General features: G+C 32.6%; 2 protein-coding genes across 4 annotated transcripts in view; one reads left to right on the forward strand and one right to left on the reverse strand.

Annotated features, from left to right (window-relative positions):
• Nucleotides 1-72: 72 nt before the first annotated feature.
• On the forward strand, nucleotides 73-9,031 carry LOC105673966 (pyruvate kinase). 3 transcript variants are annotated; one of them, XM_012369975.2, is made up of 8 exons: nucleotides 78-232; nucleotides 3,491-3,526; nucleotides 6,108-6,452; nucleotides 6,545-6,731; nucleotides 6,985-7,506; nucleotides 7,656-7,994; nucleotides 8,217-8,373; nucleotides 8,873-9,031. In XM_012369975.2, the coding sequence occupies exons 2-8, from the start codon at nucleotides 3,500-3,502 to the stop codon at nucleotides 8,883-8,885; spliced, it is 1,590 nt and encodes a 529-aa protein (XP_012225398.1). In that variant the 5' UTR covers nucleotides 78-232; nucleotides 3,491-3,499; the 3' UTR covers nucleotides 8,886-9,031. The 3 variants fall into 3 exon arrangements, with proteins under 3 accessions (XP_012225399.1, XP_012225398.1, XP_067206529.1); XM_067350428.1 differs by having other exon boundaries at nucleotides 81-232; nucleotides 3,468-3,526; XM_012369976.2 differs by lacking the exon at nucleotides 3,491-3,526 and having other exon boundaries at nucleotides 73-232.
• LOC105673989 (uncharacterized) overlaps nucleotides 6,217-18,690 on the reverse strand; it is a 39,035-nt gene continuing 26,561 nt past the window's right edge. Inside the window, exon 15 of the mRNA XM_067350406.1 lies at nucleotides 6,217-6,472. Within this exon, the coding sequence (XP_067206507.1) occupies nucleotides 6,466-6,472 (7 nt within the window). The 3' untranslated portion in view covers nucleotides 6,217-6,465. The remainder of the gene's footprint in view (nucleotides 6,473-18,690) is intronic.

Below are 18,690 nucleotides of genomic sequence, written 5' to 3' on the forward strand. Positions count from 1 at the left end.
AGTCACTAGATTGCCGGCGTTCTGTCAGTGATAAACTTGAAAAGCAGTACGCATGATCAAAATTACTAGGGAGTGGTGATCAGTGGTGACCTTCTGCGTCCTTAAAACGCCAGTCTATTAGAAACCATTGGAAGATTCGTTGTGGTTAACCGCTTGTCATTGTCGATATCTTGTTCACGAATTACATTGATTTTCGTCGTTTCTTCGTTTTCTCCAGACAAACGAGACAAAGGTAACTATTAAAATTTCTTAACGATCTCATTGTATTGATCTTTCCTACGATTTTCCGTGTTCGAAAATGATTAATTTTCGGTAGGCGAATTACGGTTCAAGGTCTTTGAATGTTTGCCAAATTAATGGTGACATTTTGATTTATGGTCGTTTAATGGAAAAATTTTACTTGGTCTCCATTGTTGTTATGTGTGGAGTAATATCATTACGTTTTTCTTTCAACAATCTTCAATTTTTAATTACACTATTTTATTGATTTGAACAAAGTAATAAATGTGAACAAATATTCAAAAACTTGGAAAACTTTGCTTTGAATTATAATATTTTGAAACATATTTTAGGAAATAGCTGTGTATATTACAATAACTTTCTTGTCATACACGCAATTTTAGATATTGATTTTAGTTCTATCTATACCAATCATCAGTTTATGTTGCATAAGTGCTAGGAAGATATATTTTGAACTGTAAAATGTATAATTTTATGCAAGATAAAAATTTAATTGTGTCAGAAAATTAACGAGTACATTGCTTTTGGTTTTATTAGAATGTGTAACCAAAGTCAATGATCGATGATAGTACAAATTGATACAATTAAATAGTATTCAATAGAAAAATATCATTATTAAATTAATTGATAAAAAATATTACATTCTTAGATGTTTCTGTATATACAAATTTGCAAACTAGCAAAGCATAATATACGCAGCTAGGAGATGATTTCTCAAGTCAAAGCAAGTAAAAAGCATAGAATTTTTCCCAATCAAGTGTTTCTAATTAGTTTGCAAGAAATATGATATATATACATTTACGAAATGCTACGAGACTTAAAGTTTATATAAGTTATATACATTCTAGACGATAAAAAACAAACATTTCATAATGGTACTTTAAATCCAAAACCTCGTATCTTGAATTTTTGACCAATTTTATTTTTTCTGTTATAATATTTTTTATGTATCAAATTTTTTTAAATAATCCCAAAAACTTATTTATTAACAACTTAAAATTATTTTAAATTCAAAGCTTGACAAATTAATCGGAATATGTTATCAATAAACAGTTTTTAATGTCTCCTGTAAAATTTGGATTTTTTTAATTACGAGGTTTTGGATTTGGGGTATCGATAAGATATATTGCCATGATTAAAAGTATTTTTAAGTTCATCAATTAGTATTCAAGAATTCAGTAAAAAATGTGAGATAAAACTTTTGTTATAATACGTGTGAATTATTATCTCAGCGCGCAATACGCGTGCAATGCGTACGTAACTCGACTAGGGGAAGGGGTACAGCTGATACAGCTAAGAAAAAGTGAGATAGAAAAAGTGGCCGATAAAAACAAATTTATTTTTAGTAGTAACATATTCCTCAATCACTTTTGCGAATCTCCGATAGTTTTTTTTTTCTTGAATTATCGTCGACTTATTCAGCATTCATTGTTGAATTGTATTTATTATTAATTCTAATTTAATTTTAATTAATTATTTATTATCAACGATGATATGAGAATACTAAGGTTAAGGATTTCATTAGAAATCATTGTCTTATTTACAAATTGTTTTGCAAAAAATCTTTGCTTTTTTATATACCATACAATGATAATAGTTTTATTATGAATGAAATCGTGTGGAAGGTCATGCTGAAAATTGTGTCGTGACGTAGCCAGTGAATTATATACATGTTAGGATGTATTTCGGCTTTTAAATCACAGCCGACGAAGAGGGCAGCAGGTTAGCTGTTCTCTTTGCGGGCTTGTGTGCTAAGCTTATATGGGAAAGCGCGTACTACATCAGCTGACTGCTTGCAGAAACACGTGTTTACGCAAGTTCTGAATGAAACTCAAATGCGAATAACATGAACGAAAAAATAAAAAAAAAAAAAAAAACATTAACATTTTGTTTACGCATATATGCATGGAAAACATACTGAAAACACAGTTAAAGATTTTATCGATATTAAACTTTTATGTTTCTCACGGAGAAGGCAAAGATATATTAATTAATTAATCTATTAGGCATAACAATTTCAAAAATGTTGATATTTTATAATCAAATATTATTGAAACTTTGCTACAAAATATTCTGATATAGAAATTCAAGATTTAACTTTTTATTTGAAAAATTAGATGCTGCTTACTTACAGAACATAATTGTGGCCTTATTTGAATATTTTACAATACTCTGTGCTGTGGAAAATTATTTGAATAAATAAAATCCAAATAATGTAAAAATTGGACATACAAACATTTAAGTATATTCACATCACATGCATTCTGAATAATTTTAGAAACTTTCAGGAATCTTGTAATAGGAAACTAGTTATCGATTTTGTGCAATCATTGTACATGCATAATAAACATTTGTAAAACAAACAGAATTTTTAAAATATGATTTCTTGCGCGATCATAATCGAACATATTTCTGGTCGGTAATGATTATAAATGCATATGAATGATTTCTCTCGCATTGAAACATTTACATATTAGAGCACGTCGACGGCCACAATTTTTTGTTAGTACTTAATCGGTTTTTCTCTCTTTTGTTTATAAATGTATGAATTTTTTTCACAATTTAACGATTCAATCGCATAAAAAATTAAAAAGTGCCGCAATAATGTTAAAAGAATTTCCTTGCACATTTTTCAACTCTATTCTCTTAATTGTAATAATGTTCTACTTAATTAACACGTTGACTGTCATGTAATTTATATATAGATGACACGTGCATTTTACGTGACATCTGGACGAGAATCTTATTTATGTAGTACAAGCCTGACTTCCGATTGAACTTTCGGCGAATAAATGTGGCAGTGAACGTATTAATTAATATTTGTGACAGCAAATATCTATTCGTTCTGAACGTAGCAGAAAATAATAACTTCGCGACATTTTGCACGTTGTCTTTTTTCGCGATCCACGAACATTATTTCTGAAAGTACTAGAAACTATCTGGTGGATGATTCTATTTTTGGATCTCCTGAGCGCCAAAGGAACGTCGTCGCGGTTATTGCGGGTCTCTCGTATGCATTGTATCGTCGCCGATGTTTCGCATCAATGCCTTCGGTTTCCCACTTCTCTTTCGTATGGTGCGCCGATGCTTCCGATTGTTGCCGGCGACGCTGTGCACTTCGACGTGCTTCGTCGGCGATGTTAGATCATCGCATTCGCGCGCGGTTATTGCGATTGCATGGCATTCTCGCGGTGGCATCATCGCAAACGCATCATCACTAATATCAGTTTTCCGCTATTTCTCTGCGCAGCCCACCAAAATGGTCTGGATCACCGTTGATGATGAGGTACCGTCGTCGTGATCGATTTATTCTTTTTTACTAGAATTTGTTCAAGTTTGCAGTGATTAAAATTAATATAATTTCGGTGAATTTGAATCTCGGTGCTGTGAACACAAAAACGATCTCGATGTTGTGCGATAATGTATTTTTCGATTTTACAACGTAGAGAATTTAATTCGCCGAAATTACAATAGTATGTGAATCTTTTGTCCGTTGTTTGGATTTTTTTTTGTTTACACAAGTATATGTGTTGTAATAGAATGGATGTGGATTACAGATTTATTCGTATTTTATTTTAAAAATTCGAGAAATTGGTTAATGTTTAAAGTAGAATAATAATGTAAAAAAAATTGATGATAAAAATAAAAATTAAACATAAGAAATATGATAATTTTGTACAAGGCATAAATTAATTGATCGCTAATTTAATTTTGTTTTTAACTGTAGCGTGAAATTCATACTGTAAATTATATTACATTTGAAGTGATAATTATTCCGAATATAATTTTCGTGTACTGTTTTGTGCAATAGCCTCGAGATTTGTATTGAAAAAGAATTGAACTATTTTTTCTTTTTTTTCAACACAATCTTGTTAGAAGATTACTTTTAACTGAATTAATTTTTAAAATATGTTTTTGTTTACACAAAATGGACAAGATTAGTTGACAAGCGAATTACATCGTCGAGAAAAATTTATAAAGATTTATTTCTGTTGAAAAAAATTTATGAAGATTTTTAAATTTACTTTTCTAAAGAAATATTCTCATTTATGCTTAATTGTTTTTATTTCAGTGTGTAGAGTGTATTGTAAAGTTTATTAAATGTATATTTTTTAAAGTGGTATTTTGTAGTGCGTAGTAGTTTGTAGCGTGTGATAGTATATGTTACACAATTTGTTACGTTGTTTTATTGTAAATAATATAATTATCTGCACGATCCAAATAATTATATCTAGTTTTTTTTACGTTATTTAACACGATTTGATAATTATGATCGTTATTTTGGCTATTTGCGTCTCTCTCTTACTATTTCACAAATATATTTTCATATTATATTCTCATATGTAATGCTATAATGACACTGCTGGATAAGAGTTCCACGTTGCAATTAGCATCGTTTATAGCGCAAAACACATTTGCACATTCTTACGTTTTCGCACGCTCGAGCTGACATTCACGTGCAACGTTAGAAGCAATTTTGCATACAATGTGATAAACAATATAGAATCGTAAATCATCTTGTTAAATGTCTGCACAGTATAGACAATGAAGAAATTAATAAATACGTATGTATCGCGATAAATTCGTCATCTTATCTATATTTTTTTTTTATTTCAGCGCATCTGTCGATATTTCGATCTTTTCAGCGTAAATCAGGTGTTCTGAAAACAATGCTGCATCATTTTCATGACATACACATTTCACATGATAAACTCATGTGACATGAGATGCAGCATAATGCTATTTTTTATGCTCTCGCGTTTGAGATCGCTCTTTTGACAAGTTGAATTGCTTCTTTTTTTATATATGTGTGATATTAAAGCCTATTTTTTACTAGCTATTTTTTAATAGTTTTAGAGTTTAAAACAATTTTGATGCTAAAGTTATTGACTTATTCGAGACTATTCAATATTTCAAAAATATTTATTATTATTACGATATTTCTTCTTATTATTACTATACATATCAGTGATTACAAGTCAGAATTGTAAGGCATTTTAAATACCAAATGTGATTTTTCAATTCTAAATTTTTCCTAGTCGAAATGCGTCAAAAATGAAACAACTATACGATCATGAAATAATTTTCATTAAACTTAATTTGAATTAAAGGATTGAAAGTTAAGTTCTAAAATATGAAAAGTTCATAATTAAATACATTTACATTATTATGCAACAGTTTATTAACTATTCTACTTCTATATTGGTTCTATCTCTATGAAACGCGTCTATTTTTGCTACTGTAGCTCTATGTTTGCAGCCAGAAGTAACGACACATTAGAAACGCGTGTACGCCGCTATTTGCATCGTATATCCTATTCGTGATAATATATTCATAGGTCAGGTCAAAAATTGTTAGAGTAATGACCGAAAGCGGTCTATAAAATTAACACGAATTTACGATTACATGCATTTTTGCTTTGTTTTTGTCAAACTATTAACATATATAATATTATTAACATATGTAATATTATTAACATAACATATTAAAATATTTTAATTTATAAATTTCAATTTGTTCATGCAGCGACCACATAACACAAATAATGCATGGAAATTTAATGTTAATCACATGAAAGAAACATTGACAAATGTAATATATTAATTACAACACTCATAATACTTCTTCTCGAGTGTCTCTTAATTATTTTTGGCAATTAAAGAGACGAAGAGAATTGATATATTTTTTTTCTGACGCACGAGGAAAGTGATTCTTATCACTTATACGCCTATATTTTTGTTTTATTTGTATCATATTTTAATATCAGATTTAAATTGTATAAAGCTTTATATAGCCAATAAGCGAATTGGTGACTTCACGATTTAACGCCACTTCAAGCTTCTTCTAATCTCTTTAAACTTTTGCAGATGGCTGGCAAGCCGAGTGCTCAAACGATATACGCCCAAAGTCAGCTGGATCACATGTGCGCTCTGGATATCGACAGCCAAGTGTCTTTCGTCCGCTTATCCGGCATCATTTGCACGATCGGTCCCGCATCCAGATCTGTGGAGACTCTGGAGAAGATGATCGAAACAGGAATGAACATCGCCCGGATGAATTTCTCTCACGGATCCCACGAATATCACGCGGAGACCATCGCTAACGTTCGCGAGGCGCAAAAAAATTTAACTGCTCGTGCTGGTATCAATATTCCTGTTGCCATTGCTCTCGACACGAAGGGTCCCGAAATCCGTACTGGTCTCTTAGAAGGCGTAATTATTAATCTTATTTTCTGAAACAAAAAGTTTAATTAGGAATGACAATATTTTATATACTAATTGTTTTAATCTTGTTATTTTTACAGGGTGGCTCAGCCGAGGTAGAACTAGTTAAGGGTCAGACTTTTAAGCTGTCCACCGACAAGGCATATCTGGAGAAAGGAAACGCTCAGGTTGTCTACGTTGATTACGAAAATATTTCAAAGGTATTAAAAGTTGGGAATCGAGTGTTCGTGGACGACGGCTTGATTTCTCTCATCGTCTCTGCCGTCAGTAAGTTATTTTATTTAAAATCGTTTACAATTGAAACTATTTTCTCGTCTTGGATATTCTATAAATTGTTTAAGTGAAAATTTTTGTTAGAATTAGAATAAGAAATAATATTGCTATTTTTATGTAACTATTACGTAACATATAACATTACTTAAAATATAAGATTTCAATGCATAGTGAAGAAAATGTAAATTTTACATTGCTAGGCCTATTTATAAACTGTTTATCACAAATAATCTATCTTATTTTTTAGGTCCCAATTTAATTTCGACCACTGTTGAAAACGGTGGTACGTTGGGTTCTCGCAAAGGCGTGAATTTGCCGGGAGTCCCGGTGGATCTTCCAGCAGTGTCAGAAAAAGATAAGTCTGACCTTCAGTTTGGTGTCGAGCAAGAAGTCGATATGATATTCGCCTCCTTTATCAGAAACGCTGCCGCGTTAACTGAGATCCGCGATATTCTCGGCGCGAAGGGTAAAAATATCCAAATCATATCGAAGATTGAGAATCAACAGGGTATGGCGAATCTCGACGAGATCATCGAGGCGTCCGATGGCATCATGGTGGCGCGTGGTGACTTGGGTATAGAAATACCGCCGCAGAAGGTGTTCCTGGCACAAAAGTGTATGATCAGCAGGTGCAATAAGGTTGGCAAACCGGTAATTTGCGCTACGCAGATGTTGGAATCCATGGTGAAAAAACCACGTGCTACGAGAGCTGAAACGTCGGATGTTGCCAATGCCATTCTCGATGGTGCTGATTGTGTTATGCTGTCAGGTAATACATCTTGCTATTTGGAGAAATTAAATTCTTGTGTTTGTTCGATGCGCTGTTTATATATTTTTCTTGTATTTTACTACGCTTCAATTCTTTATCATTTTCGTCCTTCAGGTTGCACCTATAAATTATTGATAACTTTTTTTTAGGTGAGACCGCGAAAGGAGATTATCCTTTGGAGTGCGTTCGTACGATGGCCAATATTTGTAAGGAAGCGGAAGCCGCGATCTATCAAACCCAAATTTTCCACGATCTAACGAGCAAAGCTCTGCCGCCTATTGACGCCACACACGCTGTCGCTATTGCCTCTGTAGAAGCGTCCGTTAAATGCTTAGCCAGTGCCATCGTTGTTATTACGACAAGCGGTCGATCTGCGCACCTGATCTCGAAGTATAGACCTCGTTGCCCGGTTATTGCGGTTACTAGGTTCCATCAAGTCGCTCGACAAGCACATTTGTACCGCGGAATATTGCCGTTGTATTATACAGGTACAGTATTGATAGAAAAATATTTATTTGATATTTGTTTGACATTTTTGAGAGAGAAAATATAATGTGTATCATAAAAATGTATATGTATTGCGCATAATCTTGACAGCGATTGCATTGAGTACATGATCTATCTTTTTCAACAAAATTATTTTTAAAAAATATTGTTTTATTTCACGAAAAGTAATTTTTATTCACCGTTTCTATTACATCTGTCTGCAGAAGCACCATTGGCCGATTGGGTGAAGGACGTGGACGTGCGCGTCCAATACGGATTAAACTTTGGCAAACTTCGTGGTTTTGTAAAAACTGGCGATTCCGTAGTAGTCGTGACAGGATGGCGGAAGGGTTCAGGTTTCACGAATACACTTCGCATCGTGTACGTAGAACGAGAATTGGTCAAAGAAGAACCTGTTTGCGAGATTTATAGCGATACTGATTCTTACGAAGATCTCTTTTGAGTGTTGCATGATGTTCCATCTTATTTTTTATATTTCGTGATTTATTCTTTCATTAATTATGTAGAATATTTTTGTCAAACACTAACACAGACGATCTGTATGTTCACGATAATGTTAGGATAAATGCCGTTAGACGCATTAATCTAATTAAGTATGTAACATTAAATTTCTGTGCTGTAAGAGAAATTTGTACATCATACAGATAGATTTATATTTTAAACGTAGATCACTTTTTATAAAAATCGAGGTGATACTAACACTATTTATGTTTCAGCATGTTCCCTTAAATATTTAATTTGTGAATCCGATAGTTCAAGTATAGTTATCCGTTTACTGTAGTATATCAATGTCGCGGTTACCTTTTTGGGGGGTGATATAAATGTTTATTTATATTAATCGATTTGTTTTTATTTTTAGGAACGTCGAATAAACCGACACTATACTGGATTGGCGATATAGGAAGCATGATCTTTACATGTAGATGTAATATGTAAAATTATCGAGTAATATTTGAACATGTATGTAATTGTACTTCATCCTTCCACAAGTTCCAGTAAATACAACTATGTGAGATTATTTTATTAGTAAATCCAGTATTATTTCACCGTTGAAACACACAAATGCAGTATGTGAAGAAATCAAAGGTATAGACATGTTCACATGTATTGTTGTGTAAATGATATAATAACTTACATGCTATATATATATATATATATAGTGAATAGATTACGCAAACATTACTTGGATTATTAATCTAAAATAAATTGTTGAGTGTTAAGTCTTCGTCTTTCTGTGTAGAAATAAAAGATATTTATTTTGCACTACTAGATATTTAGTTATAATTTGTCATACAAATTTTTAAGATATTAATCGTATCTTTATCAAAGAAATCAAAATCATAAATAATATAATATAAAATTTAAATGGGGGAAGAAAAGAAAGCTGTGATAGATATGATAGAAGCCAAATCATGTCAAATTGGAGATAAAGAAAGGTTCCAAGACTCTAAAAATTGCTATGAATGATTAAGTGTGTAAAGAAAACATAAATGAAATAAAAGCCATATGGAAAAGTGAGTAATCAAAGAAAACTATATAATAAGACAATAAGTAGGTATAGTTACTTTTGTGTTGATAGGGAGTCGAGATAAACGATGTACAGAGTAAGTTTCCCTAGCCCTTTGTCTAAGGACCATAGCACAATATATTGATTGTTGCTTCATGAAGCTCTTATGCAGTGCAAATCCTAATTCCAGATGTGTCATCCCCATGGGATGCAAAGCTCAAGATTAGCTTAGCCAATGACTTCATGTAGCATATCGAAACAGAATTCACAGTTCCAAGCTGCCTTGATTATCCTGCTTTGTTGCATCAGTAGGAAGTGCATACGTCTGAATAAGAACTGTGTTAAACATAGAATATCAGTATGAAATACTTAAATTAGACATTGAACAAATTTAATTTATTTGTCAAATTAAGACATTTTTTATAGAGGAGATACAAGAACCCATAACAGAATAAGGTACTCCATGAGCACATCGGTATCCTTATTAGTTCCTTCAAAAAGCTATAGTATTAGAGTTAATAATAGAACAGTATACTATCTCTTAAAAAAAAAATACATAAAATATAAAATAATTTTTAGAAAATATAATAATTAAAAAATCTCTAATTTGGCACAGAGAATATGATATTCTCTGATATATAGTCCAAAAAATGTTTGTGTAAAGCATTATGCATAGACACCCTATCTGAATAACATTTATTGCAATTGTAAAGTGCATATCTACAGGCCATTCTAACCAATAAATTTGGCAAACCAAACTGATAGCAATTATTTCGTGTCATTACCCTAAGTACCGAAATAATTAACTTTGTTGTTGTAATTAATTGATGATATCTTTCAAGTTAATTACTTAAGATAAATGATTCTAGCCTTATTAAATGTGTTAAACTCTTGCTTGCTGATTACACTTATTTGCTACACTTTTCCACGAGAGATTGACAATCTCATCGACCCTTGATCATGCATCCCGAGTGATTCCGACATCAGTCGAAATTGATCGATGATACATCCACGTCGCTCGCCGTGTGGCCTTCAGAGTTCAATGCTCCGTAACGGTATTGTGTCTAGCAGATGTCTAGACCGTAGCATAAAAAAATAGTTCTTCCGCATTCCACGCATTCCGCAGTTGCGCGCTTCCGTACCGCGTCTATTTTTAGACGATGCACCTGCCGGATTTTCAAAACGCTATAACTCTGCGAAAAATTGACGTAGCGACATGCGACAAAAACCGATCTTCTCGATTTTTCACGCTGCAGATGTTCATGCACACTGCACATGCTCTTATCATGACACAAATATGTATATGCGCATTTAATTATAAAAATATATTGTATGATAAGGAGAAATCTCTAAAATTTGAATTTTTATGATTATTTTGCACCTGAAAATCACGTGCGCGACGATCAGTTTTTCCGAAACAAAACATTTTAACATTAATGTATATTTTATTCATTTTATGCTTTGCAATCTTGCATCATATCATTTGGCAGGCCTAGAATTTTATTGCGATGCATTGAAATCTTATATTTTAAAGAAAGAAATGGTTTAGAGTGTTAAAATGTGCATTTTATTCATTTAAACAATCTAGTTCATTTCTTCCTTTAAAATATTGGATTTTAATGTATCGCAGTAAAGTTCTGGGCCTGCCAATTAATATAAGATACATTCTGCTATATTATATTGTATTATATTCTTTTTAAGGATATCTTTGTTTTGTCTGCGCTAACAAACGATATCAATTCTTACCTTGATGGTATCGTGGACGTTATTATGACGGACGCAAACATAGTGCGCTTGAACGTGTCGCATAAGGGGAATAAGTGACGTGCAATCGCTGTGCTGTCTGTAAGAAGACTGGAAATAGCATGTGTATAGATTGATGTTGAAGCCTCTCGTCCTTTCGACATGATAATAGATCGTCGAATGATGAAAATAATAAAAGATATAACATTATATAATTACGAAAATATAATAAAAATAATATTACGTGGACATAAATCAATCTTCAACTTCCAATTAAATTTATATAATAACGACGGATTACTTTGGCTCTAATAAATGCAAGATATTTTAATTTGTAGATATGTATGTTAATAATATCAAAACTTTATTGTTTATCGTTTTATAAACGATTTTGGTATCAGATATAAGCAGCAAAATAGCGAAAATACGCATGGGATGTGGTGCCATCACTTCACCAAAGCTGTGACTTATCGGTATAGTGATAACGTTGTTCTCTACAACGATTAGATAGCACTAGATTATTCCAACTTATAATTTTTGCGGTTGATTAATTTAACATAAGCCTGTATTGTACCGTAATCAGATATTGTAAGGATTTTAAATCTAGGGATGCTAAGACATGTTAATTTTAATAATATTTTATTGTTAAATTTAAAGTTTGGTTTTTAAAAATTTTATGCCAAGTTATAACTTATTGCAAATTATTTAAAGATTTTGGCAGTTAAATCTTGAATTAAAAGATAATTCAAACTTGACTTTTATAATAAAGCCTTATTATTTACAAATATCTACTCAGTTAACGTAATTTCTTTATTTTAAATTGCTTGAAACATAATTTACATGCTGTTTGATTTTTGACGATTTAATAAAGAAAAATGGACTCTGAATCCTCATAAAAAGCTTATTTGACAGAGAATTTTATGTGTTTATTTATTTGATCAGTTTTTGAATAAATTGCTTGGACGAGAAATGGATAACTTGCAAAATTACAAGCAATAAACCTATGTGATCTATACGAAGATTATGCGTCTAACAGATAGCACGAGGTTGCATTGCTACAAACGTCTACGCAAGATGAGGCTTATGTCGAGTTAGCTTTGAATCTCGAGCATGATTGTGTCATAGCGAATTACGCATGCGATACCAAAATCGTTTATACTGTGAAACATTATGTCATGCGAATTGGTAACAAGATGCGGTCTCTACAATTGCACGCGTGCTGTTGACGCATATGCCCTTTGTAACATGATTTACGCATCGGAAAGACACAAATCCTGCGTTCTGGCTTTCGCGTGCAAGATTTCGGAAATTTCGATAAATTTTTGGAAAACAGTAGTAATTAACTTATTCATCATTTTGATTTTACTTTTCGTCAAGTCCAAAAATTTCTTATTGTCTTTTCAGAAATTTGCAACCGTCCGTTGAAAAATACTATCTCAAATGTAAGCTAATAAAGGATAATCGATAATTCTATAATTTTTATTATTATTAATATCTTAATTATATTTGGTAAAAAGTATATATCTCACGAGACATTAACAGTGAATTCTGTATTCGTTATTTTGCATTTGTGCGTAACATTAATCCTGCGCAAGTATTCGAACGTCCTAACGATTGCGTAGAAATTTGCAACAGATCGATCAAACGTCAGCTCTGTATTGAAAGAGCTTTTCATCAACGAATGTAAACGCGTTGACGCATTCTCGTGCGTATCGAGCGGACATTTATGGCAGCACACCGACATATGGCATAACGCTGAACGAAAGGCCGCGTCCATTCTGTCCGCCGCGATGTTTTTATCACTCAGTGATTAGGTGCGGCGGCGGAGGCGAGCGTGGGCAGAAAGTTTGTATAATGTACGATAAAGCCGATCGAGTTGAGGGGTGAGTGAGAGAAGAGAAAGAGTACGATTGCTGGACAGTATCGTGCCGGCGACATTCAGCGATCGCCTTATCAGTGTCCTCTTTCGACGAATCGACACTTTCGACGAGAGACGGAGAAATTTCCTTGTTTGGTGATCTCTGCGCACCCTCCCTCCGACGCATGAATGAGCAATTTCGAACGAGCGAAATTCATCCCACGCTTGTGACCTTTTGTGCCTGGAATTCCGCAGGCCGTTAACATACGCGACGCAAAAGGCGAACGAAAATGGTGGCAAGTCGAGTGACTATAAAGATAATTGCTGTTATAGCAATGTACAAAACAATCGTAAAACTTTGGCGGCGCATAGTTGCGTTGATTAATTTTTGCTGCGCAGTTTCTAATCAATGACACATGTATGTTCTGAAAGGCGGAGCCAATTAATTTCACTATAAATAGATACTATTTAATTATATATATTCAAATATTACTATTGAATTGCGTTAGTTAAATATGATTTTCATGATAACATTATTTAATTATTGTTATTATATATTTATTTTCCATTTATGTAAAATCAACTTTTGACAAATGAAATGTATTCATCATTGCTCACTGGAACACGGATTTGCACCTTCACACGTAAAAATATAATTCTTTTATATTGAATAATTTTAATAGCGACGTTTGATCGCTTCTATGTCGCAGTAACAGAAACCATTTTGCTACAAATTCCATTCTTTCGTGTGACATCACATTTTTTCACTTTATATTATATTTTTGAAATATGCAATTATCTTACTTGAAACGTGGGAAGAAGCGGAAATTTAATATTACTGCATCACATATACAATTTATTACTGTTCTCTACAATTTTGCAGCTTCTTTGCGTTGCCGATAAGAATTTATACTTTTCACAAAACGACATTGCAAAAGTTAAACGTAACAATGCTTAATGAAGTATTATATATGTCGGTAGTAAGATAATTTGAATATTTTATAATGTGGACTCTTTTATATGTGAAATCTGAAACGGAAGGGGTGACGATGGCTTGCCACTCTGTCCATTCTGTTCAAATCTGAAGCACCTTCGATATGTGTGATCAATTAGAGCTCCTATTACTGCAGCAGATATGTTTATTCAGACATTAGCGGCAGAGGCGTACGAGTGGACACTGACGTCGCGATTCTATATATACCATTCTTGAATACTCGCGCTCGATATTATTAATTATTTCATATCTTTCATTTTATCGTAGCGATCGAGTAATTATGTATCCTGAGATTAAAATACGTCAATTCTATGTTTTAGTCCACGGAAAAGTGGAATTCAAATGTCCATTTGATAAATTTAATGCGTATAAAAATATATCGGCTATAATGAGAAGCTTTTTATATTTTTTCTTCATCAATATTTATACGATAGATTTAAACGACTTAATCAGACAGTTTTGGATGCAGAAAATCTGTTGCAATTTTAGTAAGAAACAGAAATTATTCTTTTTCATTATTAAAAAAATTTTAACGCCTATTTAAACGTTTAAATAAAATATGCAATGCCAAGAAATTCATCATTCAATCATAATTCGTCATAAAGTCCCGATTACTAGAGTGCTCCTGCAAAGTCTCGGTAAAAAAAATACTTGACAACACTTACGGCGAGCGGCGGGAGTCAAATATGAATTTAAATTCACGCTTCTTCGTGTCTCATTTAAATTGCATAGGGTTACAAGTTGGACAGATGAATTTTTGAATTAAGTCAAAGTTGAACTAACCACCTGCTGCGAATACGACGTCGCGCCGTCGCGACGAGAATGAAGAAAGTTCCCGGTAGAGCTTGGATGCACTTCAAACAGTTAAAGTAGTGGAATACTGTCAGAAAGCCAAGAGATATTTGCATTTCCGCATTTGCCAAACAAATATAAAGCCCTCTCGTCAGAATTTTGATTTTTCGCAGAGCAATTTGCGCGAAAAGAAATGTATTAAGATTTGATAACGCTGTGAATTCCATTAAATGCGCTAGAATCATGCTATCTTTTGACAATTAGAGCTTTTCTTTATTTATATTCTAACCCTAACGTGCTGCTGATTAGCGTACATTGTAAACGGAAGTGTATATCAGCACGTTCCATTTAAACAATTAATAGCGACATAACAGCGATTAGCGTACGTGATTGATTCAGTGAACGGTTTGCTTCATCCGCAAACCACTGGCTGCAACACTATTCGCTTCTCTGCACCATGAATTATTAATTACGCCATTGTTATATGATAATAAATGTGATCGAGGATCTGTGAAGTTTTTCGTAATACGCTAATAATCGCGAGCAGCGCGAGCACTGCTTCGCTGATCTTTTTTTCGTATTATATACTATCGTATTATTATTATATATACTATTTTCTTATTTTCTCGCGCGCAACTTTGCGTTATTGAAAAACTTAAAATAAGTTGCACATTTATTATATCTCATAGTTAATACATTATTAATTGTATAACTACAAAATGATAATGAGGAAATGATTATTCCAAAATATATTATCGCAGAATTGATTGCGCGTTATTAATTATGCAATTGATGGAATTTATTATCATTGGTGTCTACGTACACTGCACAAACGTTCTCTCTTAATAATGAAATTTCAACTATAAACTTTATGCAACTTTCTGACGATTTTTCGCGAGCTAAATGTAGAAACATGAAACACATGATATTTTCTGATTTACATTAAATGTGACGAGAACAGTATTATTTGCAAAATTATAAGCACAGCATGCACAAAGAATCTTGCATAAACGCATATGCGTTTACATTTGCATACATTTTTTGCATTGCATCGTTGAAAAAGTTAATCGCTGCTACGTGAATATGTATTTTATAACAATTTTATGTCATCATCAATGTTTAAGTACGTTTTAATTTTTATGAATATGCGACAACGTTGTTTAATATTGATTGCATATTAATAAGAAAATTAATAACAGTTACAGAATATTGTAAATAAAATGTCTAAACATAATATAAATACATATATTTAATAAAAGTTAAATTTACAATCACAACTAAGTTTTTTATTTCTTATTTTATAATAAGATTGATCAGTTTAATTGAGGCTAAACTTTGAAATATTTTTCAATAATAAATCCGATAATTGAAAAATTGCCAAACGATAGTTAATTTGAGAGATATTTAATTCTTGCCATTAATTCTTAATAATTATATTTTTTATTTTCTAACACTATTTATCCTGACATTTAGTATAACAACTTGTTTAATTAATTCTGTATTCTGCATTATTAATATTCTCTCGATCTTTGGAAAAGATTACGTTATTCTTGACAAATGTCGCACAAATTCCGCACCTGTTACGCTTTCATATAAAGTCCACCCACGACATGATGAATTAATCAACCGAGGGTTAATTGCTCTCGTTAATTTTCATGCAAGTAACTACTACGTAATGATATATTAATTTTGAATAAACGTCAACTCGCGCTTCGATGCTTCTACCTCTCACGAGTGTCAACGAATATTTTACTTTGGTCTTTGCAAATAACGAGTGCTGCGAGCACGAATTTGGAGGGGAGCGTTTATGGGAGATTTGCGTTGCGATGGTCTCCTAGCTAGCGGCGATCTCATGCCTGGCGGTGGATTACATTAAATTCGAACGACTAAACCAGTCACTTTTACGATCCAAGTCGCGGTCCAAGTTATTTGCATTGTAGATTGCTTGCGTATCATCAACGCTCGTGGCGCATGCCACCGTCGTTTGTACCAAACTCTCGCGATATAATTCAATATTTAAATATTAAATTATTTCTACGGGGCAGAGAGATATGTGGAGTGCGATGTGATACGAACAGCGATGTGCATTTTGCGTTATTCTGCGGCGTTGCTGATACGTAAGGTCGATTTTAATCCGTCTGCTATCAGCAATGTGTATTAAACAGTGCACGTATAAATGTCTGATGTAATTTATTTTTGAATTAATTATCTCTTATCTGCGTTTCTTAAAAACTAATAAATTGTAATTTTAACATATCAGCTATTACATAGATGATAAGCAAACTATAGTTTTCTCTTGATAGAACGCAAAACTAAGCATATTCGTGTGTATTCTTTTCGAATTAAAACGTTGTAAATATATAATATTAATCATAAATTAATTCTCTATTACCAAACAGGAGACAACATTTTACGTACCTTCTAATTAATAATCTTTTAATAAATTATTACCAGGTAATACGAGTAAAAGGTTAAGCTTCACGCGTTAACGCAGATAACGAGATTATTGGTACACGCGATACATCTTCGTTCACGAAGGAGTTAAAGTAGACCGTAGAGAGGGAAAGCGTCGGATCGATTTTAAAACGTTCCACTGCGCTCTGATTTATCGTGTGAATTTTACCGTAATCCGACATTGATTTTTCTCCTTTCGCTTCGATTTCCGGATTAGAACAAGCGAAATAGTATCAACATCGCTTTGTAACTTCGTTTTACACAACAGCGATATATATATTTTAATCAACGTTTTAAGCGGTTATTCAATGTAATATTTTTTCACGCGTTTTTCGTTAGAATTCATCGCAATTGATAGTTTCGTCATGTTATGTACAAAGACGCGAAAATATGTGTTACGGGAAAGTATTATTTATCGATAAAGAATGGTACGATCTGTGTTTATACAATTAATATAAAGTGAAATAATACGAAGTCGCGCGTAGGTGACAGATTGACCCCACACGTGTGTGTCTTGTAATTATTTCTCGCATCAGAAAATTGAGCCTTCTTGTCAGAACAAAGAGAAAGGAATAAGCGCCAGATATATTACTCGGAAAAATCATGACGCAGATAACGCCGCGAAATTGTATTAAAATTTCAGAAAAATTATCCTTCCAAAAATCAAAAAAAAGATTAATGAGTTTCTCAGAGCATATTTGATTTATCATTGCAAACAAACGCTTGTTTCTTGTTGCCATACTCATCACGAGCGCAAGCTATTTCGTACAAGAAACAGCAAATAGTTTGACGACGATGCGAGACAAGAATCTCAAGAGATTTGTTGAGGAAGTTATTAACGCTCAAGTTTGCGTGAGGTTTTTTAATGTCTATCGATTCAACTATTGCCACAGCAAAAGTAATTTAACTATTTTATGCGATTACCACTTTTGCTCACCAGCGTGACTAAAAGCGAGTGCTGTAATCAGTGTAATTAGTGAGAGATGAATTTTTTATCAGCTCTAGATTATTTCTTAACTTTTTTATAAAGCTGTTAATCGAGAAACGAAAAATAAATTATTAAATTCAACTCTACACCTCCGAAATAAATTTTATTCATAATATAAACCTTATTTATAACTATTTAGTGTATTGAAAAGATATTTTATTAATACTCTACGAATATACTTGCAAAAAAATAATTTCAATACTCCATGAAGAACTCCATATTTTTAATATTTTTATTTAGGTTAGATACACATAAAATGCTTGTTTACCGACTTACGTTCAGCACGCAAAAGTACGAAATAAGCTCAAAGCTTATACAGCAAAGTATGCAAAGCAAACAAA

The sequence above is a fragment of the Linepithema humile genome, chromosome 2 (genome assembly GCF_040581485.1).
Source record: "Linepithema humile isolate Giens D197 chromosome 2, Lhum_UNIL_v1.0, whole genome shotgun sequence".
NCBI lineage: Eukaryota > Metazoa > Arthropoda > Insecta > Hymenoptera > Formicidae > Linepithema > Linepithema humile.